This window comes from Oncorhynchus kisutch, linkage group LG23 (genome assembly GCF_002021735.2).
Source record: "Oncorhynchus kisutch isolate 150728-3 linkage group LG23, Okis_V2, whole genome shotgun sequence".
Taxonomy (NCBI): domain Eukaryota; kingdom Metazoa; phylum Chordata; class Actinopteri; order Salmoniformes; family Salmonidae; genus Oncorhynchus; species Oncorhynchus kisutch.
The window spans coordinates 22,208,627-22,236,601 of record NC_034196.2 but is presented as its reverse complement, the minus strand read 5'-3'; the positions used below and the strand labels follow the sequence as shown (position 1 = coordinate 22,236,601).

The window sequence follows — 27,975 nt, the reverse complement described above, 5'->3', positions numbered from 1 at the left end:
CATCGCATATTTGACCATGTATTTGACCAAATACAACCCAGCTGTGTGTTCTGTGTTTATCATTGCAGGTTTTCAGAGGTCATGGGTGTATTTCTCCTATTGGCCAGCAGGGGAGTTGCTGTGTCACTGTATGATTACATGCTGTGTATAATAGGAACACAAAAGCTGCTATAGAATCAGGACAGCCCATTCTCTTCCCCTGCAGAGAGGACTGCAGGACCTACATTCAAATGAGTACAAACTCAAGTCATCTCATGCGACTATTCATTTTTTCTATGACTGCAGGTACAGTGCAGATAATATACTTCACTAGCCAGAGGCTTTAGCTATCTGACTCTACTTTTCTGTGCATTAACTTGTGAATATTAGTAGTCAAGGTTACTGTGTATGACAGAAACACTGTAGAGCAACTAAAAACATGTTAACCTCTGTTCTACCCTCAAAAACACAAACATCTCTCTTTCATCTGCCCCCTCTCCCTTTCCCTCCCCATCTCTCGACATCTCTATATCTCCTTCCCTCCCCCTCTCTCTCCTTCCTTATTCTCTTTCTCTCATTCTCCCTCTCTCTCCGTTGCAGTGTTAGGCTTTCGATCCTGCGTAGTCAGAGTTTGGGAAACTGCTTGCGTCAGAGCTCTCCCTTTTGCTATAAAAGCTGGAGCCACTGCAGCAGCATCAGTCTGGGTTCTTCACCGGAGCCCTACAGACATATTCACACAGAGCCCGACAAAGCAGCCTGTCCTCCCAGCACAGCCATGAGTACCCTCGGCTTTGACCCTTACTACTCCTCCTCCTCCTACCGCCGCTGGTATGTGGAGGGAGCCCCCCGAGGGGTGGTAACCAGGGGGAGGTCACGCTCGGCCTACTCAATCCACACCTCTCCCCTGTCCTCTGTGAGCTCCCGTTTGCAGTACTCCTCTCCTGGACGGGCTCTGCATTCATCCCCGGCTTCCTCCTCCTCCGTGGAACTGGAGCTGAGCCAGGCGGCCCAGGTGAGCTCTGAGTTCCGCACGGTGAGGACCCAGGAGAGGGCTCAGATGCAGGAGCTCAATGACCGCTTTGCCGGCTTCATCGACCGTGTGCGGGAGCTAGAGCAGCAGAACCGTGCTCTGGAGGCTGAGCTGATGCTGCTGAGGCAGAGGCATGGGGAGCCTTCCCGTCTGAGGGCCCTGTATGAGCAGGAGGCACGGGCTCTGAGGGCTGCCGTGGAGGAGGCGCGTGGGGAGCAGCAGGCCGCCCTGGGGCAGAGGGAACGTCTGGGGCAAACCCTGAGCGCCCTACAGGCCCGCTACGAGGATGAGGTGGTGGCCCGCGAGGACGCGGAGGGAAGGCTGTTGGATGCGCGGCGTGGTGCCGACCAGGCCACCCTGGCCAGGACCGAGCTGGAGAAGAGGGTGGAGACCCTGCTGGACGAGCTGGCCTTCCTCAAGAGGCTCCACGAGGGGGAGGTGGTAGAGCTCCAGGCCCAGGCCCAGCTGGGGGCCCAGGTGGCTGTGGAGATGGAGGCCACCACGCCGGATCTGTCCGGGGCTCTGAGGGACATCCGAGCCCAGTACGAGAGGCTGGCGGCCAAGAACATGCAGTCTGCTGAGGAGTGGTTCCGTGGGAAGGTGGGCTCCCTGACGGAGAGCGTGGCCCAGCACAGCGATGCAGTGAGGAGCTCCAGGGACGAGGCTGGGGAGTACCGCCGGCAGCTCCAGGCCCGCCTGCTGGAGATCGATGCCTGCAGGGGTCTCAATGAGTCTCTGGAGAAACAGTTGCATGACATGGAGGACAAGCAGAGTGCTGAGATCAATGGCATGCAGGTCAGTAGTGGTACAGCAGGACAAATTTATACTGGTACTGCAGGACTGGTACTGCAGGACAAATTTATATCTGTATTCAAGCAAATACCTCAGAAGGAATGCAATCTAATAGTGAATGTGTTTCTTAATTGCATGTTTAGAAACTGTTTATCAATAGATAGATGACTTGATCAGAATACAAGACACCCATAATGTTTTTAATAATTTGTGCAAAGTGGAACTGATTTAGTAATGTAGAAGGGGAAAAATATTATATTGCATCAAATGTGCATTTTAATAGTCACACTCAACATTTTTGGGCAGTTTACCTGAACGTGTAACCTGCTGTAAGAACACACACATTATCCATCACATTACATCTAAACTTCTCCTGTAGGATACTATTGGCCAGCTGGAGAATGAGCTGGGAGCCACAAAGCAGGAGATGGCTCGCTACCTGAAGGATTACCAGGACCTGCTGAATGTTAAGATGGCCCTTGACATCGAGATCGCTGCCTACAGGTAGGATGCTATGAGGAGCATTGACCAGAGCTTCAACTTAAATAAATATAATGTAATAATACTAATGCAAGTCCAGGTCAAGGAAAACCTTTTGTCCTTTAACTCTGAAAGTATATATGTCCCATGATACTTTACTTCTCCAGGAAGCTGCTGGAGGGGGAGGAGTCTCGTTTCAGTGTGGGCGTGTCCGGGGGTATGTCCAGTGTCTACGGCCACACCCTGTCGGCCACACCCTCCTTTGGCCGCTCTATGTTCTCCATGCAGTCCAGCCTAAGCTCTGGCGCCCCCTACCTGATGACTTCACGCTTCTTCAGCTCCTCATTTGCCTCTGGAGATGATGTCATCTCTGCCAGCCTAGCCCAGCAGGACTCTGCCAGCCTACCACAGGAGGAGGAGGAGAAGGAGGAAGAGGATGAGAAGGAGGAAGAGAAGGAAGAGGAGGGAGAGGATAAGGAGGAAGAGGGTGGAGAGGAGAAGGAGGAAAAGGGAGAGGAGAAGGAGGAAGATGGAGATGAGGGAGGCGAGGTGGAGAAAGAAGATGGGGAGGATGCTAAGGACGGCGAAGAAGGTTAGCATTAGCATTATCCCTCAAAGAATATTCTCTATTGTTGTCGTGCATTGCTTAGATGTCAACATTTTTACAATACAGTCTACTAACACAATTATTTCCCTATTCACAATTATAAAATGTTTTGGTTATAGCTGGGGATGAGATGGAAGAGAAGGAAGAAACTGCAAAGGAGGATGGAGAGAAAAAGGAAGATAAGGACAAGGGTGGGGAGCAGGAGGGAAAGGAAGGCGAGGAAGATAAAGAAGATAAAGAAGGTGGTGATAAAGAGGAAGAGGATCAAGCTGAAGATAAAAGTGAGGAGAAAAAAGATGACAAAGCAGACACCAAAGAAGAGAAAGGTGAACCAGAGATATCCAAGACCGTTGGAAAGAGTGAAAAACCTGCCGAAGAGAAGAAAGACCAATCTGAAAAACCAATGGCTAAAAAGTAAGTTTGTGGCCCAAGACTCCACAAGCCAAAAGACAGTCTAGTAAAACCTAAAACAGCAGAAATACCCAATATTTATGACTTCAGTGTGCTTGTTAACAAGGTGCTCAATACAATACATATTCTAGTGCACTACTGCATAAAATCACTGCTTGCAAAGATCATAAGAAGTCAATTAAAGTCTGGTCACACAATTCCTTGTGTGTGTGTGTAAGAATGTGTGTGCTGTGCCTGTGTGCAAGTCTGCGAGAGTGTGGTTTCGGATGACTGAATAAATACTATTCAAATGCAGAGTGTGTAATTTATTGTTTTTGTGCTTCATGCTAAATAATAACTCAATTAACAATATGTATCATTTCTATGTCAGATCTGTTCAACTCAACAACAAGGATGAGTTGTTGAATATATTCGTTATAAACTTTTAATTGAAGGTGTGCTTAAAAAAATGATCACATAGTTAACCACAAATTGAATGCATGTAATGGCCTGCTTACAGCAGGTCCAGACTCAATTGATTCAGTCATCAATCAATCCATTAACAGGTTATGTGTCATGATTTACAAACTGTTTACAAATGTTGAACAAACTATCTATTAAATGCTTTATAAGCTGTTTGTAAGAAGACATTAACATGATGGTTTACTATGATCAATAGCCTGTCAGATCTCGTTTAGACCGTGTAGAGGAGTGGTACTCAAACTTTTCAGCAGGGGCCCCATTTTGTCAGCCAGAATTTCTGGGGGCCCCATTTTTTCTCCAATAATTCATTGCGACCCCATCACATCCCAAATCTAATGACACAACCTTAAAATCGGTAAGTTTCGATTTTTACATGAACAAATAAGCTTAAATTCAATGCATTTGAATCTCTAATAAATAAATACATTTACTTAATAAAACTATATCTTTGAAACTATCTTTCAAAGGTTTGTATATTGTCCCATCCAATAATCTGCACTTTTAATATTTTGTTCCTCAAGTGCAGTTACCCCACGGCACCACTAGGGGTAGCGACCCAGACTTTGAATACCACTGGTGCAAAGCCATCTTATAAACACAACCATTCATCTCTCTGTCACGACGCATCACGACGCACTAGCAGGGGCCTGACAGATTTTTGTGCTGTAGCACAAGGTCTGGCAAGGTCTACATCAGATGCTTCATCAGCTACGCAGAACAGGTCCATTGTGTCAGAGAAACAGATGCTGAGGAACGGGATGATCTTCAGACAGTGATGGCAATGTTATTAGCTCATATCAGGGCTGAGAACGATAACATCTCTGGTTTTTATTGCTTTTAAGACATTGTACTAACTCTATGACTCTTGGCAATTTAGTTGCTTCCTTCAGCACATTACATGAGGGCTGGCTAAAATCCTGAGTGGAAGAGGTACAACAATCAGCAGTCATCCAGGGACAGCACTAAAGAATAAACGAGGTACTATTAACCAACACCTGCATTGCAGAGGTGTGGATATATCAGTTGGAAAACTGTTTCTAAGCTACTAGGGCGGAAGGTGTACGTGACATTGACATTAGAAAGAGCCCCATTTGATATCCCACTGCTTCTATGGCTACTTTAGTCTGTCTTTATTCATGCTATTTGGCAATGTCCACTGATGAAAGGGGTTAAAATTGCTCTGAGTGAACAAAGCATCGTCACCAAGAAGCAAGTCCGCAGGTGCAGTACAGTCTGGGTCATGTGAGGACATGTAATGTGAGGTCAAGCAATGGAAGTGCAGCTCATATAGTTCATTTGCAGTCATAGCCTACAGGCAGACATTTCTCAGATGTTCTTATTTTGATATAGAGTGCCTTTGGAAAATATTCAGACCCCTTGATTTTCCTCACATTTTGTTAGGTTACAGCCTTATTCTAAATGCATTTTTTTTAAATCCCCCTCATCAATCTACACACAACACCACATAATGACAAAGAAAAACAGGTTTTTAGACATTTTTGCCACAAAAAAATTATAATAAATAATAAACTGAAAAATCACATTTCCATAAATATTCAGACCCTTTACTAAGTACTTTGTTGATGCACCTTTGGCAGTAATTACAACCTAGAGACTTCTTGGGTATGATGTTACAAGCTTGGCACACCTCAAGATCTCTCAAGATCTGTCAGGTGGGATGTGAAGAGTTTGATGCACAGCTATTTTCAGGTCTCTCGAGAGATGTTCGATTAGGTTCTGGCTCTGGCTGGGCCACTCAAAGACATTTAGAGACTTGTCCCGAAGCCACTCCTATGTTATTTTGGCTGTGTGCTTAGGGTCGTTGTCCTGTTGGAAGGTGAACCTTCGCCTCAGTCTGAGGTCCTGAGCGCTCTGGAGCAGGTTTTTCTCAATGATCTCTATGTACTTTTCTCCATTCACCTTTGCCTCAATCCTGACTCGTCTCACAGTCCCTGCTGCTGAAAACCATCCTCACAGCATGATGCTGCCACCACCATGCTTCACCGTAGTGATGGGGCCAGGTTTCCTCCAGACGTGACCCTTGGCATTCAGGCCAAAGAGTTCAATCTTCAATATTTTATTTCACATTTATTGAACCAGGTAGGCTAGTTGAGAACAAGTTCTCATTTACAACTGCGACCTGGCCAAGATAAAGTAAAGCAGTTTGACACATACAGCAACACAGAGTTACGCATTGGAATAAACAAACATACAGTCAATAATACAGTAGAAAAAGTCTATATACAGTGTGTGCAAATGAGGTAGGATAAGGGAGGTAAGGAAATAATTAGGCCATGGTTGCGAAGTAATTACAATATAGCAATTAAACACTGGAATGGTAGATGTGCAGAAGATGAATGTGCAAGTAGAGATACTGGGGTGTAAAGGAGCAAGATGAATAAATAAATACAGTATGGGGATGAGGTAGTTGGATGGGCTGTGAACTGCTCTGACAGCTGGTGCTTAAAGCTAGTGAGGGAGATATGAGTCTCCAGCTTCAGTGATTTTTGCAGTTCGTTCCAGTCATTGGCAGCAGGGAACTGGAAGGAAAGGCGGCAAAAGGAGGAATTGGCTTTGGGGGTGACCAGTGAGATATACCTGCTGGAGCGCGTGCTACGGGTGGGTGCTGCTATGGTGACCAGTGAGGGATAAGATAAGAGATACGATAAGATAAGGTGGGGCTTTACCAAGCAGAGACTTGTAGATGACCTGGAGCCAGTGGGTTTGGCAACGAGTATGAAGCGAGGGCCAGCCAACGAGAGCGTACAGGTTGCAGTGGTGGGTAGTATCTGGGGCTTTGGTGACAAAACAGATGGCACTGTGAAAGACTGCATCCAATTTGTTGAGTAGAGTGTTGGAGGCTCTTTTGTAAATGACATAGCCAAAGTCGAAGATCGGTAGGATGGTCAGTTTTACGAGGGTATGTTTGGCAGCACGAGTGATGGATGCTTATTAAAATAAATTTGGATTGGGGATGCTTAGTGTGAGTCTGGAAGGAGAGTTTACAGTCTAACCTGACACCTAGGTATTTGTAGTTGTCCACATATTCTAAGTCAGAACCGTCCAGAGTAGTGATGCTGGATGGGCGGGCAGGTGCGGGCAGCGATCGGTTGAAGAGCATGCATTTAGTTTTACTTTCATTTAAGAACAGTTGGAGGCCACGGAAGCAGAGTTTTATAGCATTGTAGCTCGTCTGGAGGTTAGTTAACACAGTGTCCAAAGAAGGGCCAGTGGTATACAGAATGGTGTCGTCTGCATAGAGGTGAACCAACAGCAAGAGCGACATCATTGATGTATACAGAGAAGAGAGTCAGCCCGAGTATTGAACCCTGTGGCACCCCCATAGAGACTGCCAGAAGTCTGGACAACAGGCCCTCTGATATGACGGAGGCAGTTATGATATCGTTTAGGACCTTGAGTGTGGCTGAGTTGCACCCATGACTAGCTCTGAAACCAGATTGCATAGCGGAGAAGGTACGGTGGGATTCGAAATAGTCGCAAATCTGTTTGTTAACTTGGCTTTCGAAGATCTTAGAAAGACAGGGTAGGATAGATATAGTTCTGCTACAGTTTGAAGAGGAGGATGACCGCGGCAGCTTTGCAATCTTTGGGTTTCTCAGACGATACGAAAGAGAGGTTGAACAGGCTAGTAATAGAGGTTGCAACAAATTCGGCAGATCATTTTAGAAAGAGAGGGTCCAGATTGTCTAGCCCGGCTGATTTGTAGGGGTCCAGATTTTGCAGCTCTTTCAGAACATCAGCTATCTGGATTTGGGTGAAGGAGAAATGGGGAGGCTTGGACGAGATTCTGTGGGGGGGGGGTACAGGGCTGTTGATCGGGGTAGGGGTAGCCAGGCAGTAAGCATGGCCAGCCGTAAAAGAATGCTTGTTGAAATTCTCAATTATAGTGGATTTATCAGTGGTGACAATGTTACCTAGCCTCAGTGCAGTGGGAAGCTGGGAGGTGCTCGTATTCTCCATGGACTTTACAGTGTCCCAGAACGTTTTTGAGTTTGTGCTACAGGATGAAAATTTCTGCTTGAAAACGCTAGCCTTAGCTTTCCTAACTGCCTGTGTATATTAGTTCCTGACTTCCCTGAAAAGTTGCATATCACGGGGGCTATTCGATGCTAATGCAGAATGCCACAGGATGTTTTTGTGCTGGTCAAGGGCAGTCAGGTCTGGAGAGAACCAAGGGATATACAGTGCCTTGCGAAAGTATTCGGCCCCCTTGACCTTTGCGACCTTTTGCCACATTTCAGGCTTCAAACATAAAGATATAAAACTGTATTTTTTTGTGAAGAATCAACAACAAGTGGGACACAATCATGAAGTGGAACGACATTTATTGGATATTTCAAACTTTTTTAACAAATCAAACACTGAAAAATTGGGCGTGCAACATTTTTCAGCCCCTTTACTTTCAGTGCAGCAAACTCTCTCCAGAAGTTCAGTGAGGATCTCTGAATGATCCAATGTTGACCTAAATGACTAATGATGATAAATACAATCCACCTGTGTGTAATCAAGTCTCCGTATAAATGCACCTGCACTGTGATAGTCTCAGAGGTCCGTTAAAAGCGCAGAGAGCATCATGAAGAACAAGGAACACACCAGGCAGGTCCGAGATACTGTTGTGAAGAAGTTTAAAGCCGGATTTGGATACAAAAAGATTTCCCAAGCTTTAAACATCCCAAGGAGCACTGTGCAAGCGATAATATTGAAATGGAAGGAGTATCAGACCACTGCAAATCTACCAAGACCTGGCCGTCCCTCTAAACTTTCAGCTCATACAAGGAGAAGACTGATCAGAGATGCAGCCAAGAGGCCCATGATCACTCTGGATGAACTGCAGAGATCTACAGCTGAGGTGGGAGACTCTGTCCATAGGACAACAATCAGTCGTATATTGCACAAATCTGGCCTTTATGGAAGAGTGGCAAGAAGAAAGCCATTTCTTAAAGATATCCATAAAAAGTGTAGTTTAAAGTTTGCCACAAGCCACCTGGGAGACACACCAAACATGTGGAAGAAGGTGCTCTGGTCAGATGAAACCAAATTGGAACTTTTTGGCAACAATGCAAAGCGTTATGTTTGGTGTAAAAGCAATACAGCTCATTACCCTGAACACACCATCCCCACTGTCAAACATGGTGGTGGCAGCATCATGGTTTGGGCCTGCTTTTCTTCAGCAGGGACAGGGAAGATGGTTAAAATTGATGGGAAGATGGATGGAGCCAAATACAGGACCATTCTGGAAGAAAACCTGATGGAGTCTGCAAAAGACCTGAGACTGGGACGGAGATTTGTCTTCCAACAAGACAATGATCCAAAACATAAAGCAAAATCTACAATGGAATGGTTCAAAAATAAACATATCCAGGTGTTAGAATGGCCAAGTCAAAGTCCAGACCTGAATCCAATCGAGAATCTGTGGAAAGAACTGAAAACTGCTGTTCACAAATGCTCTCCATCCAACCTCGATGTGCAAAACTGATAGAGACATACCCCAAGCGACTTACAGCTGTAATCGCAGCAAAAGGTGGCGCTACAAAGTATTAACTTAAGGGGGCTGAATAATTTTGCACGCCCAATTTTTCAGTTTTTGATTTGTTAAAAAAGTTTGAAATATCCAATAAATGTCGTTCCACTTCATGATTGTGTCCCACTTGTTGTTGATTCTTCACAAAAAAATACAGTTTTATATCTTTATGTTTGAAGCCTGAAATGTGGCAAAAGGTCGCAAAGTTCAAGGGGGCCGAATACTTTCGCAAGGCACTGTATCTGTTCCTGGTAAGAAAAAAAATAATGGGGCATGCTTATTTAAGACGGTGAGGAAGGCACTTTTAAAGAATAACCAGGCATCCTCTACTGACGGGATGAGGTCAATATCCTTCCAGGATACCCGGGCCAGGTCGATTAGAAAGGTCTGCTCGCTGAAGTGTTTTAGGGAGCGTTTGACAGTGATGAGGGGTGGTAGTTTGACCGCAGACCCATTATGGATGTAGGCAATGAGGCAGTGATCGCTGAGATCTTGGTTGAAAACAGCAGAGGTGTATTTGGAGGGCAAGTTGGTTAGGATGATATCTATGAGGGTGGAACTAAATGGTTGGTTAAGGCAAATTGAGCAGGGCTATAGGCTCCACAGTGAAATAAGACAATAATCACTATCCAGGACAGTAATGGACAAGGCATATTGATGTTAGGGTGAGGCATGTGTAGCCCAGTGATCATTGGGGTCCAGTGAGTGGTTGGGCTGGCTGGAGGCACGGCGATTCAGACAGCTAGCAGGCCGGGACGGAGGAAAGACTGATTTAGCCTCCGCGTCCGGTGATGTTGATAGACCAGTCGTGATGGATTAGTAGGGTTCTGAGTAGCAGAGGGGTCCAAGTCCAATAGGCAAAATAGGTATAGTGGTCCAAGAAATTGGCCGATGGATCTATTCAGCTAACAGTCCAAGATGCTCTAGACAGCTAGCGGGCCGTGGTTAGCAGGCTAGCAGATGGGCATTCAGGGGACGTTGCGACCTAGGGGCCAGTTGAGTACCCCCTCGAGCAGATTACGTCAGTAGTCCAGTCGTCAAGTATCTGCGAGGTTCAGTGCCCCGTACCGGCAGTAGAAGGGGTCCGGGTATTGTAGCCCAGGAGTGGCTGATGGGCCTCTTCAGCTACCCGGGAGAATAGGCCTAGCATAGGCTAGCTCCAGGCTAATTGGTGCTTGCTTTGGGACAGACGTTAGCCAGGAGTAGTCACTCAGATTGCAGCTAGCTAGCTGCGATGATCCATGTGAAAGGTTCAGAGCTTGCGGTAGGAATCCGGGGATATGGAGAGAAAATATGTCCGGTTTGAGTCGCGTTGTACAAAGTGGTGAGAGATTTCCGAGCTAAAGGTTAGCTGATGACCACTAGCAGTGGTTAGCTGACTACTAGCTAGTAGCTAGTGAGCTGGCAAGCTTCTGTTGGGGGATTCAGGTTCCAGAGGTAAATAAATATACTTTAGAAAAAACAGATCCACACCATGTTGGGTGAGGTGGGTTGCAGGAGACTATTATGAAGGTGAGGTTTAGAGAAATATAAAAAAGATATGCGAAGAAAAAAATACAAAGGATATATACATGGGACACTGACAAGATGAAGGACAAAGACGTCTGACTGCTACGCCATATTGGATTTGCAGATAATCTTGTTTCTCGTGGACTGAGAGTCTTTAGGTGCCTTTTGGCAAACTCCAAGCCGGCTGTCATGCGCCTTTTACTGTTAAGTGGCTTCCATCTGGAAAATTTACCATAAAGGCCTGATTGGCGGAGTGCTGCAGAGATGGTTGTCCTTCTCGAAGGTTCTCCTATCTCCACAGAGGAACTGTGGAGCTCTATCTTAGAGACCACCCCTCCCTGACCAAGAATATTCTCCACCGATTGCTCAGTTTGGCCGGGCGGCCAGCTCTTGGTGGTTCCAAACTTCTTCCATTTAAGAATGATGGAGGCTGCTGTGTTCTTGGGGACCTTCAATGCTGCAGAGTTTTGGTACCCTTCCCCAGATCTGTGCCTCGACACAATCCTGGCTTGGAGCTCTACGGACCTTATATAGACAGTTGTGTGCCTTTCCACATCATGTCCAATCAATTGAATTTACAACAGTGGCACTACAAGTTGTAGAAACATCTCAATGATTATCAATGGAAACAGGATGCACCTGAGCTCAATTTTGAGTCTCATATCAAAGGGTCTGAATACCTAAGTAAATAATGTTTTCTGTTTTTTATTTGTAATAAATTTGCAAACATTTCTAAAAACATGTTTTCGCTTTGTCATTTTCGCTTTGGTATTTTGTGTAGATTGCTAAGGATTTTTTTATTTAATACATTTTTGAATGAGTGTGTAACGTAATAAAATGTGAAAAACGTAATGGGGTCTGAATCTTTTCCGAAGGCACTGTATGTCATAATATTTCTTTTAAATGTTAGATAGAATATTTTGTTCTGAAAGTATTACGAACAAAAAATTATATGTAACACCCCAGGTGTTATCGTGATTTGTGGCATAGAATCAGACCAACTATCCTTCTAGCATTATAATAAGGATTCATTCAATGTGAGTGAGTGATCGGCTACATTTCAAAGAAACCTCTTCATGGATTCTGCCTGAGATAGTCGCTGTCCATTTTCCGGTGGTGCTGAATTTCAAATTACAATCGGGTTGCTGTCTGCTTTAATGTTGCTAAATCTCCGAAGGACCTATCACTCAATTGTTTAACTTGTCATGTAAAATACTTTGAATTAAATATGTATAGTTTAAAATCATGTTTAACAATGTAGGTAATGTTGTTCTCAAATAATGTAGCTATTTGCTGAAACTGCATAAACATCTCTCAATATTAATACAATATCTCATATTACTCTCTCATGTTCACTGTTGTTGTTTTACTATCCTAATTTATTTAATATTATTTTACTATGCTAATTTATCTATCTTCATTTGATATTTATATCTTCATTTGATATTTGTTTATCTTCATTTTATATTTGTCCAGAAATGTATTGTTTTTATCTTTCTCATTGTTTTATTATTTTATTTATGTAAGTGAAGTACATTGAATTGCATTGTTTATGGTAAGAAATGTGCTATGTAAATAAAGTTTGATTTGATAAATCAAGTGCTATAATAAAATGCTATTTGCATGAACATGCCATGGGGTGCATCGTTTATATTATGGTTGGTGGATCATCCTTTGATGGTATGCACATATTACAGTGTAGCTTTAAAAATCTGTAGAGGACAGCCTCTGGATGGTGGTATGGTTTTGTATAATTTCTAGGCTACAAAAGATCATGAAGCATGCAATCCCACCCCTATGAAAGAAGATGAAGAAATAGAATAGTGTGCATGTTGAGGTGAGCCAGCTACTGTAAATGAACAAGTGAAAGGACATGACAGGACAATTGCATAAAGGAACAAGAGACCATATTTGTATTTCAGTATGACATTTATTGAGCAAATGCTGCTGGGAAATAGTTCATGATGAGTAAAGACATGGGATTGCAAACTGTAGCACCTCATTTAAGTTCGCTATTTAAATTCAAGTCCATCCTATGCATACAAGAATGTATGTGTGCGCATTTACATATTTATTTTCAATGGCACTCATTAGGTAAACATAATAGATACTGATAAAAAGCATGTTTAAGGCTCAGAGTTTCTTCAAGGTTCTTAATGCTTTAGTTGCTTCGGGTACTGTATGTTTATGATCATCAGTACAATGCACCATCGTCTTTCTCATTCTTCACTATATTGTGTTGTAGACGATTGTATTTTTGGCTCAGTTGGTATCTTCACATAAAAAGGCTAGTCCTTTTGAACATGTGTCTCTAAAGTGGACCCTCCAACCCAGGCACCCCTTTTTGAATTAACATTTGAATGAACATACATTTCTATCACTCTCCCACCCACATACAGTATGCATCTAAACTGTAAACCTTCCATCCATCCATACAGGTTAGAGTGGAGGGGTCTCCCTCCCTGAGCTAGCATGCAGACGCCCCCACCCGTGAGCCCTCCCGTGAACTGCAGGGAAACATAAAGACAATTAATAATCTGTCCCACTATCACATTTTCCTGATATTATCTGCAGCAAAACCCATTTAAAGTTTTCTCTCAACATGCATTTTTTAAATGTTAGCTCTGTCACATCATATGGCTTCTCTCGTTGCTTTTCTGTATGTTTGAGAGTGGTTATTTTTATTACATCGCTCTAGCTCTATGATTTCTTTATGTTAGTTCTGGGTTGATTGCTTGTTGTCGTGTCATCTTTGTTCCTCCTGAGTGGGTTGGATAGAGCGCAGTTACTCAGTTTCAGTCACCACCTTGACGGACTGGGAAGAGTGTTTCTCCATCTTCTTGCTGGAGACTATCTTCTCCTGCATCACATCCTCAGACTCCTTCACAGTCTCGGTGACAGTGACCGATTTGGTGACATGCTTGGCCCCGTCCTCTCCAGTGGTGATGGTCTCCACCGTTTTGGTGATGACCACCTTCTGGTCCTTTGGATCATCTTTCTGGTCCGGGTCATCTTTAGTGGGGCTCTCGTCCACTCCATTTGAGATAACATCCTTCTCCTCTGCCTCTTTCCCACCCTCATCCTTCTTGTCCTTGTCCTCTGGGGTAATCTTCTCCACATCTCCGTTCATGGCTGCATCTTTCTTTTCTACCTTCCTCTCTTCCTCTGAATCAGTCTTTTTGTCTACTTTCTCTTCTGCAGCCTTGGGGGCCTCTGACATTGGAGCTTCTGGTTTTGGGGCCTCACCCTTAGGGGACTCTGCCTCGGGGGATCCTAATTTGGGGGATTCCAATTTGGGGGAGCCAGCAGGTTTTGGGGATTCAGATTTAGGCGATCCAGCATGTTTTGGGGATTCAGAAGTAGGGGATCCAGCAGGTTTTGGGGATTCAGATTTAGGGGATCCAGCAAGTTTTGGGGATTCAGATTTTGGGGATCCAGCAGGTTTTGGGGATTCAGATTTAGGGGATCCAGCAGATTTGGGGGATTCAGAAGTAGGGGATCCAGCAGGTTTTGGGGATCCAGATTTGGGGGATCCAGAAGGTTTTGGTGATAAAGATTTGGGGGATCCAGCAGGTTTGGGGGATTCAGATGTGGGGGATCCAGCAAGTTTTGGGGATTCAGATTTGGGGGATCCAGCAGATTTAGGGGATCCAGCAGGTTTTGGGCATTCAGAAGTGGGGGATCCAGCAGGTTTTGGGGATTCAGATTTAGGGGATCCAGCAAGTTTTGGGGATTCAGATTTAGGGGATCCAGCAGGTTTTGGGGATTCAGAAGTAGGGGATCCAGCAGGTTTTGGGGATTCAGATTTAGGGGATCCAGCAGATTTGGGGGATTCAGAAGTAGGGGATCCAGCAGGTTTTGGGGATTCAGATTTAGGGGATCCAGCAAGTTTTGGGGATTCAGATTTGGGGGATCCAGCAGGTTTTGGGGATTCAGATTTGGGGGATCCAGAAGGTTTTGGGGATCCAGATTTGGGGGATCCAGAAGGTTTTGGTGATAAAGATTTGGGGGATCCAGCAGGTTTGGGGGATTCAGATGTGGGGGATCCAGCAAGTTTTGGGGATTCAGATTTAGGGGATCCAGCAGGTTTTGGGGATTCAGAAGTAGGGGATCCAGCAGGTTTTGGGGATTCAGATTTAGGGGATCCAGCAGATTTGGGGGATTCAGAAGTAGGGGATCCAGCAGGTTTTGGGGATTCAGATTTAGGGGATCCAGCAAGTTTTGGGGATTCAGATTTGGGGGATCCAGCAAGTTTTGGGGATTCAGATTTGGGGGATCCAGCAGGTTTTGGGGATTCAGATTTGGGGGATCCAGCAGGTTTTGGGGATTCAGATTTGGGGGATCCAGCAGGTTTTGGGGATTCAGATTTGGGGGAGCCAGCAGATTTAGGGGATCCAGCAGGTTTTGGGGATTCAGAAGTAGGGGATCCAGCAGGCTTTGGGGATTCAGAATTAGGGGATCCAGCAAGTTTTGGGGATTCAGATTTAGGGGATCCAGCATGTTTTGGAGATTCAGATTTAGGGGATCCAGAAGGTTTTGGGGATTCAGATTTGGGGGATCCAGCAGGTTTTGGGGATTCCAATTTGGGGGATCCAGCAGGTTTTGGGGATTCAGATTTGGGGGAGCCAGATTTTGGAGATTCAGATTTGGGGGATCCAGCAGATTTAGGGGATCCAGCAGATTTTGGGCATTCAGAAGTGGGGGATCCAGCAGGTTTTGGGGATTCAGATTTAGGGGATCCAGCAAGTTTTGGGGATTCAGATTTAGGGGATCCAGCAGGTTTTGGGGATTCAGAAGTAGGGGATCCAGCAGGTTTTGGGGATTCAGATTTAGGGGATCCAGCAGATTTGGGGGATTCAGAAGTAGGGGATCCAGCAGGTTTTGGGGATTCAGATTTAGGGGATCCAGCAAGTTTTGGGGATTCAGATTTGGGGGATCCAGCAGGTTTTGGGGATTCAGATTTGGGGGATCCAGAAGGTTTTGGGGATCCAGATTTGGGGGATCCAGAAGGTTTTGGTGATAAAGATTTGGGGGATCCAGCAGGTTTGGGGGATTCAGATGTGGGGGATCCAGCAAGTTTTGGGGATTCAGATTTAGGGGATCCAGCAGGTTTTGGGGATTCAGAAGTAGGGGATCCAGCAGGTTTTGGGGATTCAGATTTAGGGGATCCAGCAGATTTGGGGGATTCAGAAGTAGGGGATCCAGCAGGTTTTGGGGATTCAGATTTAGGGGATCCAGCAAGTTTTGGGGATTCAGATTTGGGGGATCCAGCAGGTTTTGGGGATTCAGATTTGGGGGATCCAGCAGGTTTTGGGGATTCAGATTTGGGGGATCCAGCAGGTTTTGGGGATTCAGATTTGGGGGATCCAGCAGGTTTTGGGGATTCAGATTTGGGGGAGCCAGCAGATTTAGGGGATCCAGCAGGTTTTGGGGATTCAGAAGTAGGGGATCCAGCAGGCTTTGGGGATTCAGAATTAGGGGATCCAGCAAGTTTTGGGGATTCAGATTTAGGGGATCCAGCATGTTTTGGAGATTCAGATTTGGGGGATCCAGCAGGTTTTGGGGATTCAGATTTGGGGGAGCCAGGTTTTGGAGATTCAGATTTGGGGGTTACAGCTTTAGGAGATTCATGTTTGGGGGATCCAGCTTTTGGTGACTCAGACTTGGGGGACCCAGCCTTTGGGGATTCAGCTTTTAGGGAGTCTGGCTTGGAGGGCTTTGGGGCCTCAGATTTCTGGACCTCAACTTTTGGGGCCTCACTCTTGGGGGCTTCTGTTTTGGGAGCCTCTGTCTTGGCTACAGCTGCCTTCTCATCTATGTTGTCTTCTTTCTCATCCTTTCCTTTCTTCTCATCTTCCTCATCCTTATCATCTCCATCTTTGGATCCTTTGTCACTACCTGCATCTTCATCTTGATCATCACCCTCCTCTTCTCCCTCTCCCTCTCCTGTCTCCTCTTCTCCTCCGCTTCCCTCCTTCTCTCCAGCCTTCTCTTTGTCAGGAGAGGCCTTTGATTCTGGGGCTTTAGAGCACAGGACTGTCTCCTCTAATTCCCCCTCTCCTTCTCCCTCATCACCACCTTCTGTATCATCTCCCTTCTCACCCTCACCCTCTTCTCCTTTCTCACCCTCTTCTTCTTTTTCTCCCCCTTCCTCTTCACCTTCTTTGTCCTCCTCTTCCTCCTCAGCAGGTGTGCTCGAGCTAACTTGGGCTTCAGTGGAGGCTACAACCTCTTCTGATTCACCCTCTCCCCCTTCTCCCTCTGCTTCTTCTCCTCCCTCTTCTCCCTCATCCTCTCCTTCATCTGTTGCCTCTGCCTCCAGAGTGGCAGAAAACTCCTGGGCCATCTCAGCCAGGGCCTGGTCCATCTCATCCTTCTCATCCTCTACCCTGATCTCCTCGATGATCTCCTCTACAAACTTATGCTGGACTTTCAATTTGGGAGGCTCATACTTGGACTTCTTAGAGGAGGTGACGGTGTGGCGGTAGGGGAAAGTGCTAAAGTGGGTCTCTTCACCTTCTAGGAGTTTCCTGCAAGAACAGTAGAACATGAGATATAGTTTAGTGTAGACCTAATATAAAAATGTAGTTTCTATATATAAATTCGATCTTTATGTTTTTATTACACATGATATATTTAAAAAAAACTTTTTTCAATGTTAGTCCTAATTAGCGCTCTGTTGTCGCACTGTACCTGTATGCAGCAATCTCAATGTCGAGGGCCATCTTCACATTGAGCAGGTCCTGGTACTCACGCAGATGACGCGCCATCTCCCACTTCGTGCCCTTGAGCTCATTATCCAGCTGGTGGATGGTCTCCTGCAGAGAACAAGACCGAGAGACACAAGCTGGTTAAGAGCTATTATTTCTTATGCCTATATGGAACCCTGAAATAAAACTTGGTTATTTATTTCTGGTGTAGGGAAGACACATTTCCTCATAAGGACACTGCTTTCTAAACATCATAAGAAAACGATCAAAAATACAATGTCATATTTTGTGATCCTGGTAATTACTTCACAAGCACTTTGAGATTCCAATAAAATATCATTGCAATAACAATTGAAGCTGTGAAGTCCTCCTGTCTCATTTGTGAAAGGTGAAAGTGCAAATAATTTGATAGATTGGACTGTTGTTGTGTTAAATAATGTATTCTGGTGCAGTGAACAGCACTGTGTTTCAAGGGCCCCGATTCTCTGGCTCAGCAACGAAAAAAGAACAAAAAAACAGTCTGCTGCATTATGTCTTCCCAACCCTATAATGTCGTGCACCAAGTGTCGCTGCTTATGCGTAGCCTAATGATCCAACATTTGGAGATGTTAAATCTGTGTCCATAAGATGTCAGCATTGTGCCATTTAGGCTATCTAAAGCAAAAGCGCAGACACCACTTTTGGCCAGAGTTTATAGCCTAGTTAAAAGACATGCATTTAGGGCCCACATAATAAAACAATTTAGTTCGTTCAAAATCAAACTAATACAATGTGTGGGGACACAATGCAAGTGTGTGTCTTTCTCTCTATCAAAGTAGGGGACTCTCCTTATAAGTAGACCTACATTTAAAATAAGAATAAAAACCTCAAAGGTGTCGTGATAATATTCTCAATTTGAAATCAACGAAAAACACATCTTATTATATAATTTATTCTCTCCACTACATTGCTTCTCTTTACACAAAGAATACAACTTTATAGAATACTTCACCATTAAGCCTGTGGCTGGGGGTTTCTGTATGAAAATAATGCCTACAGCGGGTCTCATCATACCTGCAGGCTGGACAGGTCGTTGTTGTGTCGGTCCTCGATGTCATTCAACTGCCTCTCCAGTGACTCCCTGGTTCCACGGACGGACTCTAACTCCACGGTCTTGGACTGAAGCTGGCGACGGTAGTCTGCTATCTCATCACGGGCGGACTTGATTGCATCTTTGTTTTGTGCCGCAGCATCAGTGAGCTTGGAATAGCGGCACATGAACCAGTCCTCCACCTGCTGCAGGTTCTGGTTGGAGTGGCCCTCGAGCTGGGTGCGGATCTCCCGGAGCGCCTCGGTGATGTCCGTCTTCTGGATGTCTTTCCTCTCCATGGTCACCTGCGACGCCTGCACCTGGGCAAACAGGTCGCTCACCTCTTCTTCGTGGTTGTTGCGGATAAAGGCAATCTCGTCATGCAGTGACTGAACTTTCTTCTCCAACTCTGACTTCACCAAATCAGAGTCGGTCATACCTTTTTTCAACGCCCGGATGATACCTTCCGTCTCATCCCTGATGCGGGCTTCCTCATCGAAACGGTCCCTAATTCTCTGGATGTCATCCTCGACGTGGTCCGTGTCGAGCTGGATCTGCGCTTTATCGTGGTGAATCTGCTCCAGCATGGAGCGCAGCTCCTGGAGTTCCTGGTCGTATAAATCGCCTAGCTGGGATTGCGACACCTGCTTCTGCCGCAGCGTCTGGATCTCCTCTTCGATCTGGCTGTTCTGCTGCTCCAGGTAGTGCACCTTGTCGATGTAACCGGCGAAGCGGTCGTTGAGCCCCTGGAGCTGCTCTTTCTCGTTGGAGCGCTTGTAGTCTCCGTTCGTTTGATTGAAATCAACGCTGTCGGCGGAGCTGAGGAGTGTGGAGCTGTACGCTCTGGCAACCGGCATATTGACGCTCCTCTTGTAGGAGGAGGTCATCGTGGAGCCTGGGCTTGCCCGGGACCAGGACTGAGAACGGAACCCGCTGGAGGGGGAGCCAGTGGAGCGGCCGTAGTTGGTCCTACTATTCATACTTCTCCTGAATGGACTCCCTATCGTGTCCACCGGGTGGTAACTCATCCGGCCAGACCAGGGGTTGCGTGTGCAGATGGAATGGAAGGTGTCCGAGGTGGAGGAGGGGGCGAGTGTGTGTTTGCAGGTGCGGGGTGGATGGCGCTCACAGCATTCTTAGTCTCACCGGCTGTCCTTTATATAGGAGAAGCTTATCGCTAACAAGGCAGAGACTGTTTTTACTGGCCCATTGATTGGGCCATGTCTCAACCCTTCATACTCTATGTAAGTGAAACACTACTTGAGTGTGTGAGGGTTCGTGGGTGGCCGTTTGAAAGCAGAGGAATGATCACACATAGGGAGAAAAAAGGAAATGGGGTGATTATCATTAGGATGTTTGGGATAGCCTATGTGTCATTGACGTTGATGTGTTTATCATTTGTCTCTTGTCATACAGTTTCCTCCAAATTTTGAACATTCGAATAAGAGAGAAAATTATACATGCATCTCTGCATTTGCTAATTCAACCAGCCAATATGGAGCAGTTCAATGACCCATGTTTATTATTATTTCCTCTATTATTAGTTAACAAAAACGGTTATACCAGAAATGATCAATTTACCGATGCAATTTAGAGCGATAGCAATATCGTCACCATGGACAGCACCAGTCCGCCAGACTCCAATATCAGCGCCATGGACAGCGACTTAATGCAGCAAAACACCATGAGGGGGTTGGTTCAATCAATATGATGCATTTATGTGACCACTTGCTACTTTCAGGAAGTGTTGAAGCATTAATCATAGTTGTAGTTATTGACAGCTATTGGTATAGATTACAGTTATGATCAGCCTGTGCTTATATGCAAGTAATTTACCCCATTCAATAGTATATATCACCTTCATAATGCATATAATAATAAGTTATGGACAAACTTGCCCTTTCATTTTGAGCCATTTCAAACCAAAGCATTTCTGTAGTGATGAATAGGCATCCAAACAGCAACATAGTTTTTTTCTGTAATTACATTCCTCAGAATGACTTTGTAACTCTATCGTCCAACTCTAACAATGATGGTGAACACGTTGACTAATATGGTTTCACAAACAGATACAGAATACAATGCAATACAGTCTTTGGGTTGCGGATGAGAGCACATAGGATAGAGAGGCTGCTATCTCCTCCCTGCATTGAGATGTTTTCTCTAAGGAGTGAAGCTGCAGTGTTGGTTGACAGATCTGATTGGCTGCAGTCTGTTGTCAGTCTTATTGATTCCCATTCAGTCCTGCTCTACCCATTTCAGAGGTAACTAAGGTCATTGCAAACCCTGCAACTGATGCAGGTAATGCAACAAAAAGGCTGCCTCTGGTTTTGGCCAATTGACTGCCTTTAATGACAATATTTCATCCTATGAAAACCAGGGATTAAAAATTCAAAAGGCACTTGCACATCTGAGCTATCTTTGTTGCAGGCATATGGTAAGAATTGAATAACATGAGAAAAAATAAGAAACCTGCACACTGCTCTTGCTAGTATCACTTAATAAAGAGCAGTGTGCGGGTTTCTTCTTTTTTCTCATCCTATGAAAACCAGCAAAACTATTTTTGACAAACGGCAAGGCTATTTTTGCCTCCCAGAACATTATTACCCACAATAAGATTTAAATTGTTTGTCAGGATTGATTCAGATTCTCCAGTCGCCTTTAAAAACCCTTGTTTTATACCACAGTTAAGAGGGAAGAATAAATTATTCCCATCTCTGAAATTTAATTTGTCATTTGTCACTTATCACCCATCTGTATTCTGTTATCTCACTCATTGTTTTTCCATCGCAACAGTTAGCTCTGTGGAGTGAGCCCTAACGCGTTTGAGAGCTCAGACAATTTTAGATTGTGTTTGTCCCAGAGAGAGAGAGAGCGAGATGGAGAGAGAAAGAGAGGGAGATATAGTTACCATGCCCCACTACATATGATTCTCTCATCCTAACTGAATGTGTGTGAATGTGTGTTGTTGTGGCTGAGTTAACTTGAGCAATGTTTTCGACCCTATACTCACTTTCTCCTGGCTGATTCTTGTGACCTAGAGCTAGACACCTGGCCTCTGTTGCCTCTTTCTCTCTCTGCTCTCCTGCTGGCCTCAGCCTTTTAAACATGTACATCACCACCAGTGGCGATTTTAGCGGCGATGTAATCTTGGTGGGGTAAAACACAACACTAAACAATAGATTAATTGCACTATAACGGTGACAACGGTGACAAAGTCTTTACTGAAGACTTATCTCTTCAGTGGGTCATATGATTGAGTGTAGTCTGGCCAGGAGTGGGAAGGTGAACGGAAAGGCTCTGGAGCAACGAACCGCCCTTGCTGTCTCTGCCTGGCCGGTTCCCCTCTTTCCACTGGGATTCTCTGCCTCTAACCCTATTACAGGGGCTGAGTCACTGGCTTACTGGGGCTCTCTCATGTCATCCCTGGAAGGGGTGCGTCACCTGAGTGGGTTGATTCACTGTTGTGGTCATCCTGTCTGGGTTGGCGCCCCCCCCCTTGGGTTGTGCCATGGCGGAGATCTTTGTGGGCTATACTCGGCCTTGTCTCAGGATGCTCTGCTTTGGCAGAGTGGGTGGGGTTATATCCTTCCTGTTTGGCCCTGTCCGGGGGTGTCCTCGGATGGGGCCACAGTGTCTCTTGACCCCTCCTGTCTCAGCCTCCAGTGTTTATGCTGCAGTAGTTTATGTGTCGGGGGGCTAGGGTCAGTTTGTTATATCTGGAGTACCTCTCCTGTCCTATTCGGTGTCCTGTGTGAATCTAAGTGTGCGTTCTCTAATTCTAGCCCCCCGACACATAAACTACTGCAGCATAAATACTGGAGGCTGAGACAGGAGGGGTCAGGAGACACTGTGGCCCCATCCGAGGACACATCATTTATGCAGCAGCATACAAGACATTTTTGGACTCGCCTTGTTGTGCTGTGATCACTTGAACAGGAAGGTGGCACTACAGTCCTTCGTGGGAAAATGTTGTTATCAAAGTCTGGCATTCTCTGGATTTATGGTGCTTTCAAGACAACTGGGAACTCGGAAAAACAAGGTTGAATCATGATCTTCAGGTCGTAGCTCTAGAAAGACGCCCGAGTTCCGGATTTACAATTCCGAGTTGGATGACCGTTCAAAACATATTTTCACAGTCAGAGCTCATGCTTCATTGACAGCAAGACCAATGCTGAATGTTTATAATTTTAAACTTGGAAAAGAGACTCTTAGCGGTTAGCCACTGATTCCTTCCAAACTGTAACGTCTGCATCCAACTCATACTTCTAAACACTTAGATCCCGGAACGCAGCCCACTTTCCTGCTCACTCTCTAGATCACGTGTTCAAACACCTGCATGTCATCATCCCACACTATTTAGTTCAGTTCCTTGCACCCCATCACTGTGAGGTATTGTTTGTTTTGAGACACACTTCTTTTGGAGCTCTGTTTTTTCTTGTCCTTCATGCCTCCCGTGTATTGTAGTTTTTGCCTGCCTCACTCACGACACCTTTTGCCTATTCCCTGCCTGTACTGTTGCCATTTTGGACCTACCGTGTATGACTTTCTGCCTGCCCCTGGACCCTGCTACCTGCCTCCTCCTATGGTCCCTTCCAATAAACACCTGCTCTGCACTTGAAACCAGCTCTCTGTCTCATATCGTGTTCATTACAAAATACCTCACCAAACACGACAGAATGATTCAGCAGAGCTGCAGCTACGTCTAGCCCGACAGGAGGAATGGCTCGACGAACTCTGCAACCTCCTTCACCAGTCCATTCCTGCTTCATCCATATCAGGTGCCACAGCCTCCTCTCATTCATCCTCCCCTATATCTATGCCTAATAAATATGACGGCTCCCCAGGGAAATGTCAAGGATTTCTCATGCATTGTAACCTGTACATAGACCATCACCTCACTGACTTCACCTCTGACAAAGACAGGGTGGACTTCATCATCTCCCTACTCACAGGCAAAGCTCTGGATTGGGTCACAGCCCTGTGTGCCGCTCAAAGATCTGATCTGTCCTCTGAATCACGTTTCCATGCCGTCTTCAAGGAGGTGTTCGACCATTCAGTTTCAGGTTGTCACACCGGGGACCTGTTATGTGAGCTGCGACAGGGCCATCGCTCCACCACAGAGTATTCCCTTGAGTTCAGCACCATGGCTGCCAGCAGTGGATGGAGTGAACCAGCGCTCCTTACAGTCTACAGGAGGGGTCTTAATCGGGAGTTACAGACCAAACTGGCCTGCAGAGGAGATTTAACGGAAGTAAACCAATACATCCAGATGTTCATATCCATTGGCAACCTACTGGTGGGCCGCAGACCTATAGAGTCGCCCATGGCCTGCAAGTCTTCCACGCCCTTCTCTCGTCCACCACTGTCCAATAGCCCCCAACCCACGCAACTCGGCCGTGCCCGTTTCCCACAGAGTCCATCATTGTAGCTCGTCTGGAGGTTAGTTAACACAGTGTCCAAAGAAGGGCCAGAGGTATACAGAATGGTGTCGTCTGCGTAGAGGTGGACCAACAGCAAGAGCGACATCATTGCTGTATACAGAGAAGAGAGTCGGCCCGAGAATTGAACCCTGTGGCACCCCCATAGAGACTGCCAGAGGTCCGGACAACAGGCCCTCCGATATGACACACTGAGCTCTACCAGAGAAGTAGTTGGTGAACCAGGTGAGGCAATCACTTGAGAAACCAAGGCTGTTGAGTCTGCCAATAAGAATGTGGTGATTGACAGAGTCGAAAGCCTTGGCCAGGTTGATGAATACGGCTGCACAGTAATGTCTCTTATCGATGGCGGTTATGATATCATTTAGGACCTTGAGTGTGCCTGAGGTGCACCCATGACTAGCTCTGAAACCAGACTGCATAGCGGAGAAGGTACGGTGGGATTCGAAATGGTCGGAAATCCGTTTGTTAACTTGGCTTTCGGAGATCTTAGAAAGGCAGGGTAGGATAGATATAGTTCTGTTGCAGTTTGGGTCTAGACTGTCTCCCCTTTTGAAGAGGAGGATGACCGCTGCAGCTTTCCAATCGTTGGGTTTCTCAGACGATACGAAAGAGAGGTTGAACAGGCTAGTAATAGAGGTTGCAACAAATTCGGCAGATCATTTTAGAAAGAGAGGGTCCAGATTGTCTAGCCCGGCTAATTTGTAGGGGTCCAGATTTTGCAGCTCTTTCAGAACATCAGCTATCTGGATTTGGGTGAAGGAGATACAGGGGGTACAGGGCTGTTGATCGGGGTAGGGGTAGCCAGGCGGTAAGCATGGCCAGCCGTAGAAAAATGCTTGTTGAAATTCTCAATTATAGTGGATTTATCAGTGGTGACAATGTTACCTAGCCTCAGTGCAGTGGGAAGCTGGGAGGTGCTCGTATTCTCCATGGACTTTACAGTGTCCCAGAACTTTTTTGAGTTTGTGCTACAGGATGAAAATTTCTGCTTGAAAACGCTAGCCTTAGCTTTCCTAACTGCCTGTGTATATTAGTTCCTGACTTCCCTGAAAAGTTGCATATCACGGGGGCTATTCGATGCTAATGCAGAATGCCACAGGATGTTTTTGTGCTGGTCAAGGACAGTCAGGTCTGGAGAGAATCAAGGGCTATATGTGTTCCTGGTTACATTTTTTGAATGGGGCATGCTTATTTAAGATGGTGAGGAAGGCACTTTTAAAGAATAACCAGGCATCCTTTACTTACGGGATGAGGTCAATATCCTTCCAGGATACCCGGGCCAGGTGGATTAGAAAGGCCTGCTCGCTGAAGTGTTTTAGGGAGCGTTTGACAGTGATGAGCGGTGGTCGTTTGACCGCAGACCCATTATGGATGCAGGCAATGAGGCAGTGATCGCTGAGATCTTGGTTGAAAACAGCAGAGGTGTATTTGGAGGGCAAGTTGGTTAGGATGATATCTATGAGGGTGGAGTCCAATAGGCAAAATAGGTATAGTGGCCGAAGAAATTGGCCGATGGATCTATTCAGCTAACAGTCCAAAAGGCTCTAGACAGCTAGCAGGCCGTGGCTAGCAGGCTAGCAGATGGGCATTCAGGGGACGTTGCGACCTAGGGGCCAAGTTGAGTACCCCCTCGAGCAGATTACATCGGTAGTCCAGTCGTCAATGATCGGCGAGGTTCAGTGCCCCGTACCGGCAGTAGAAAGGGTCCGGGTATTGTAGCCCAGGAGTGGCTGATGGGCCTCTTCAGCTACCCGGGAGAATAGGCCTAGCATGGGCTAGCTCCAGGCTAATTGGTGCTTGCTTTGGGACAGACGTTAGCCAGGAGTAGTCACTCGGATTGCAGCTAGCTAGCTGCGATGATCCATGTGAAAGGTTCAGAGCTTGCGGTAGGAATCCGGGGATATGGAGAGAAAATAGGTACGGTTTGAGTCGCATTGTACAAAGTGGTGAGAGTTTCCAAGCTAAAGGTTAGCTGATGACCACTAGCAGTGGTTAGCTGACTACTAGCTAGTAGCTAGTGAACTGGCTAGCTTCTGTTGGGGGATTCAGGTTCCGGAGGTAAATAAATATACTTTAGAAAAAACAGATCCACACCATGTTGGGTGAGGTGGGTTGCAAGAGACTATTATGAATTTGAGGTTTAGAGAAATATAAAAAAGATATTTGAAGAAAAAAATATAAAGGATATATACATGGGACACGGACAAGATGAAGGACAAAGACTTCTGACCACCCCCCTCTGACCAAGACCATTCTCCACCGATTGCTCAGTTTGGCCGGGCGGCCAGCTCTTGGTGGTTCCAAACTTCTTCCATTTAAGAATGATGGAGGTCGCTGTGTTCTTGGGGACCTTCAATGCTGTAGAAAAGTTTTGGTACCCTTCCCCAGATCTGTGCCTCGACACAATCCTGGCTTGGAGCTCTACGGACCTTATATAGACAGTTGTGTGCCTTTCCACATCATGTCCAATCAATTGAATTTACAACAGTGGGACTACAAGTTGTAGAAACATCTCAATGATGATCAATGGAAACAGGATGTACCTGAGCTCAATTTTGAGTCTCATATCAAAGGGTCTGAATACCTAAGTAAATAATGTTTTCTGTTTTTTATTTGTAATAAATTTGCAAACATTTCTAAAAACATGTTTTCGCTTTGTCATTTTGGGGTATTTTGTGTAGATTGCTAAGGATTTTTTTATTTAATACATTTTTGAATGAGTGTGTAACGTAATAAAATGTGAAAAACGTATTGGGGTCTGAATCTTTTCCCGAAGGCACTGTATGTCATCATATTTAAAAAAAAATGTTAGATAGAATATTTTGTTCTGAACGTTTTATATTATAATAAGGATTCATTCAATGTGAGTGAGTGATAGGCTACATTTCAAAGAAACCTCTTCATGGATTCTGCCTGAGATAGTCGCTGTCCATTTTCCGGTGGTGCTGAATTTCAAATTACAATCGGGTTGCTATCTGCTTTAATGTTGCTAAATCTCCGAAGGACCTATCACTCAATTGTTTAACTTGTCATGTAAAATACTTTGAATTAAATATGTATAGTTTAAAATCATGTTTAACAATGTAGGTAATGTTGTACTCAAATAATGTAGCTATTTGCTGAAACTGCATAAACATCTCTCAATATTAATACAGTATCTCATATTACTCTCTCATGTGCACTGTTGTTTTAAAATTATTTTACTATCCTAATTTATTTAATATTGTTTTACTATGCTAATTGATTTAATATTGTTTTACTATCCTAATTTATTTAATATTGTTTTACTATCCTAATTGATTTAATATTGTTTTACTATGCTAATTTATTTAATATTGCTTTACTATGCTAATTTATTTAATATTGAATTACTATCCACATTTTTTTCATATTGTTTTACTATCCTAATTTATTTAATATTGTTTAACTATCCTAATTTATCTATCTTAATTTCATATTTATATCTTCATTTGATATTTGTTTATCTTCATTTTATATTTGTCCAGAAATGTATTGTTTTTATCTTTCTCATTGTTTTATTATTTTATTTATGTAAGTGAAGTACATTGAATTGCATTGTTTATGGTAAGAAATGTGCTATGTAAATAAAGTTTGATTTGATAAATCAAGTGCTATAATAAAATGCTATTTGCATGAACATGCCATGGGGTGCATCGTTTATATTATGGTTGGTGGATCATTATTTGATGGTATGCACATATTACAGTGTAGCTTTAAAAATCTGTAGAGGACAGCCTCTGGATGGTGGTATGGTTTTGTATAATTTCTAGGCTACAAAAGATCATGAAGCATGCAATCCCACCCCTATGAAAGAAGATGAAGAAATAGAATAGTGTGCATGTTGAGGTGAGCCAGCTACTGTAAATGAACAAGTGAAAGGACATGACAGGACAATTGCATAAAGGAACAAGATACCATA

The 27,975-nt window shown here is 44.9% G+C and overlaps 2 protein-coding genes across 2 annotated transcripts; one reads left to right on the top strand and one right to left on the bottom strand.

Annotated features, from left to right (window-relative positions):
- Positions 1-658: 658 nt before the first annotated feature.
- Positions 659-3,926, top strand: LOC109868634 (neurofilament light polypeptide-like). Its single transcript, XM_020458333.2, has 4 exons — positions 659-1,804; positions 2,181-2,305; positions 2,449-2,873; positions 3,008-3,926. The coding sequence occupies exons 1-4, from the start codon at positions 755-757 to the stop codon at positions 3,304-3,306; spliced, it is 1,899 nt and encodes a 632-aa protein (XP_020313922.1). The 5' UTR covers positions 659-754; the 3' UTR covers positions 3,307-3,926.
- An 8,796-nt stretch (positions 3,927-12,722) lies between these two features.
- Positions 12,723-19,715, bottom strand: LOC116352971 (neurofilament medium polypeptide-like). The gene is made up of 3 exons (XM_031803302.1): positions 18,576-19,715; positions 17,506-17,630; positions 12,723-17,342 (listed from the first exon to the last, which is right to left on the bottom strand). Exons 1-3 carry the CDS (start codon positions 19,617-19,619, stop codon positions 13,598-13,600), a joined length of 4,914 nt encoding a protein of 1,637 aa, XP_031659162.1. The 5' UTR covers positions 19,620-19,715; the 3' UTR covers positions 12,723-13,597.
- Positions 19,716-27,975: the final 8,260 nt, after the last annotated feature.

Excerpts from the sequence above, each read along its gene's own strand:
- LOC116352971 (XM_031803302.1), bottom strand. The coding sequence starts at position 19,619 with ATGAGTTACCACCCGGTGGACACGATAGGGAGTCCATTCAGGAGAAGT. Across the intron at positions 17,631-18,575 it reads ACGACCTGTCCAGCCTGCAG|GAGACCATCCACCAGCTGGA; the intron begins GTATGATGAGAC and ends TGTTCTCTGCAG. Across the intron at positions 17,343-17,505 it reads ATTGAGATTGCTGCATACAG|GAAACTCCTAGAAGGTGAAG; the intron begins GTACAGTGCGAC and ends CTGTTCTTGCAG.
- LOC109868634 (XM_020458333.2), top strand. The coding sequence starts at position 755 with ATGAGTACCCTCGGCTTTGACCCTTACTACTCCTCCTCCTCCTACCGC. Across the intron at positions 2,306-2,448 it reads ATCGAGATCGCTGCCTACAG|GAAGCTGCTGGAGGGGGAGG; the intron begins GTAGGATGCTAT and ends TTACTTCTCCAG. Across the intron at positions 2,874-3,007 it reads TGCTAAGGACGGCGAAGAAG|CTGGGGATGAGATGGAAGAG; the intron begins GTTAGCATTAGC and ends TTTTGGTTATAG.